The sequence below is a fragment of the Puntigrus tetrazona genome, chromosome 22 (assembly GCF_018831695.1).
Source record: "Puntigrus tetrazona isolate hp1 chromosome 22, ASM1883169v1, whole genome shotgun sequence".
Classification (NCBI taxonomy): Eukaryota; Metazoa; Chordata; class Actinopteri; order Cypriniformes; family Cyprinidae; genus Puntigrus; species Puntigrus tetrazona.
The window spans coordinates 11,795,545-11,795,930 of NC_056720.1; the positions used below are offsets into that span (position 1 = coordinate 11,795,545).

Below are 386 nucleotides of genomic sequence, written 5' to 3' on the forward strand. Positions count from 1 at the left end.
AAGAGTCATCAATATCATCCTCTGTGATGTCTGCCTACAAAAAAAAGAAAAAAAGAAAAAAGAGTTTAAAACCCATGTTTATTTAAAAAAAAAACATATTTATTAAAAAGTCTAAAGAATATGCCATTTGTTTTCTAATTTACGTGGATGCGAAATCTTACCTCATCCTCCAGGTCAGCGGAAATTTCGTCATCCAACTCCCTGTGAGTGAAAAAGTAAAGTCGTGACAGAATAAAATGTATTAATCCTATTGTCATTGCAAATCCAATTGTAAATTTTTTCACGAAACACAATAGGACATATGAAAATAACTGCAGCAAGTAGTTTATATGACGTGTATTATAAGCATTATATGCAAATATAGTTATACAATATATATACATATA

The 386-nt window shown here is 29.0% G+C and overlaps 1 protein-coding gene across 1 annotated transcript in view; it reads right to left on the minus strand.

The window, feature by feature from the left end:
• LOC122327290 (calpain-1 catalytic subunit-like) overlaps positions 1 to 386 on the minus strand; it is an 11,126-nt gene that overhangs the window by 1,972 nt on the left and 8,768 nt on the right. The window contains 2 exon segments of the mRNA XM_043222520.1: positions 1 to 34; positions 162 to 201. The exon segment at positions 1 to 34 is cut by the window's left edge and continues 25 nt beyond it. Of these exon segments, the coding sequence (XP_043078455.1) occupies positions 1 to 34; positions 162 to 201 (74 nt within the window).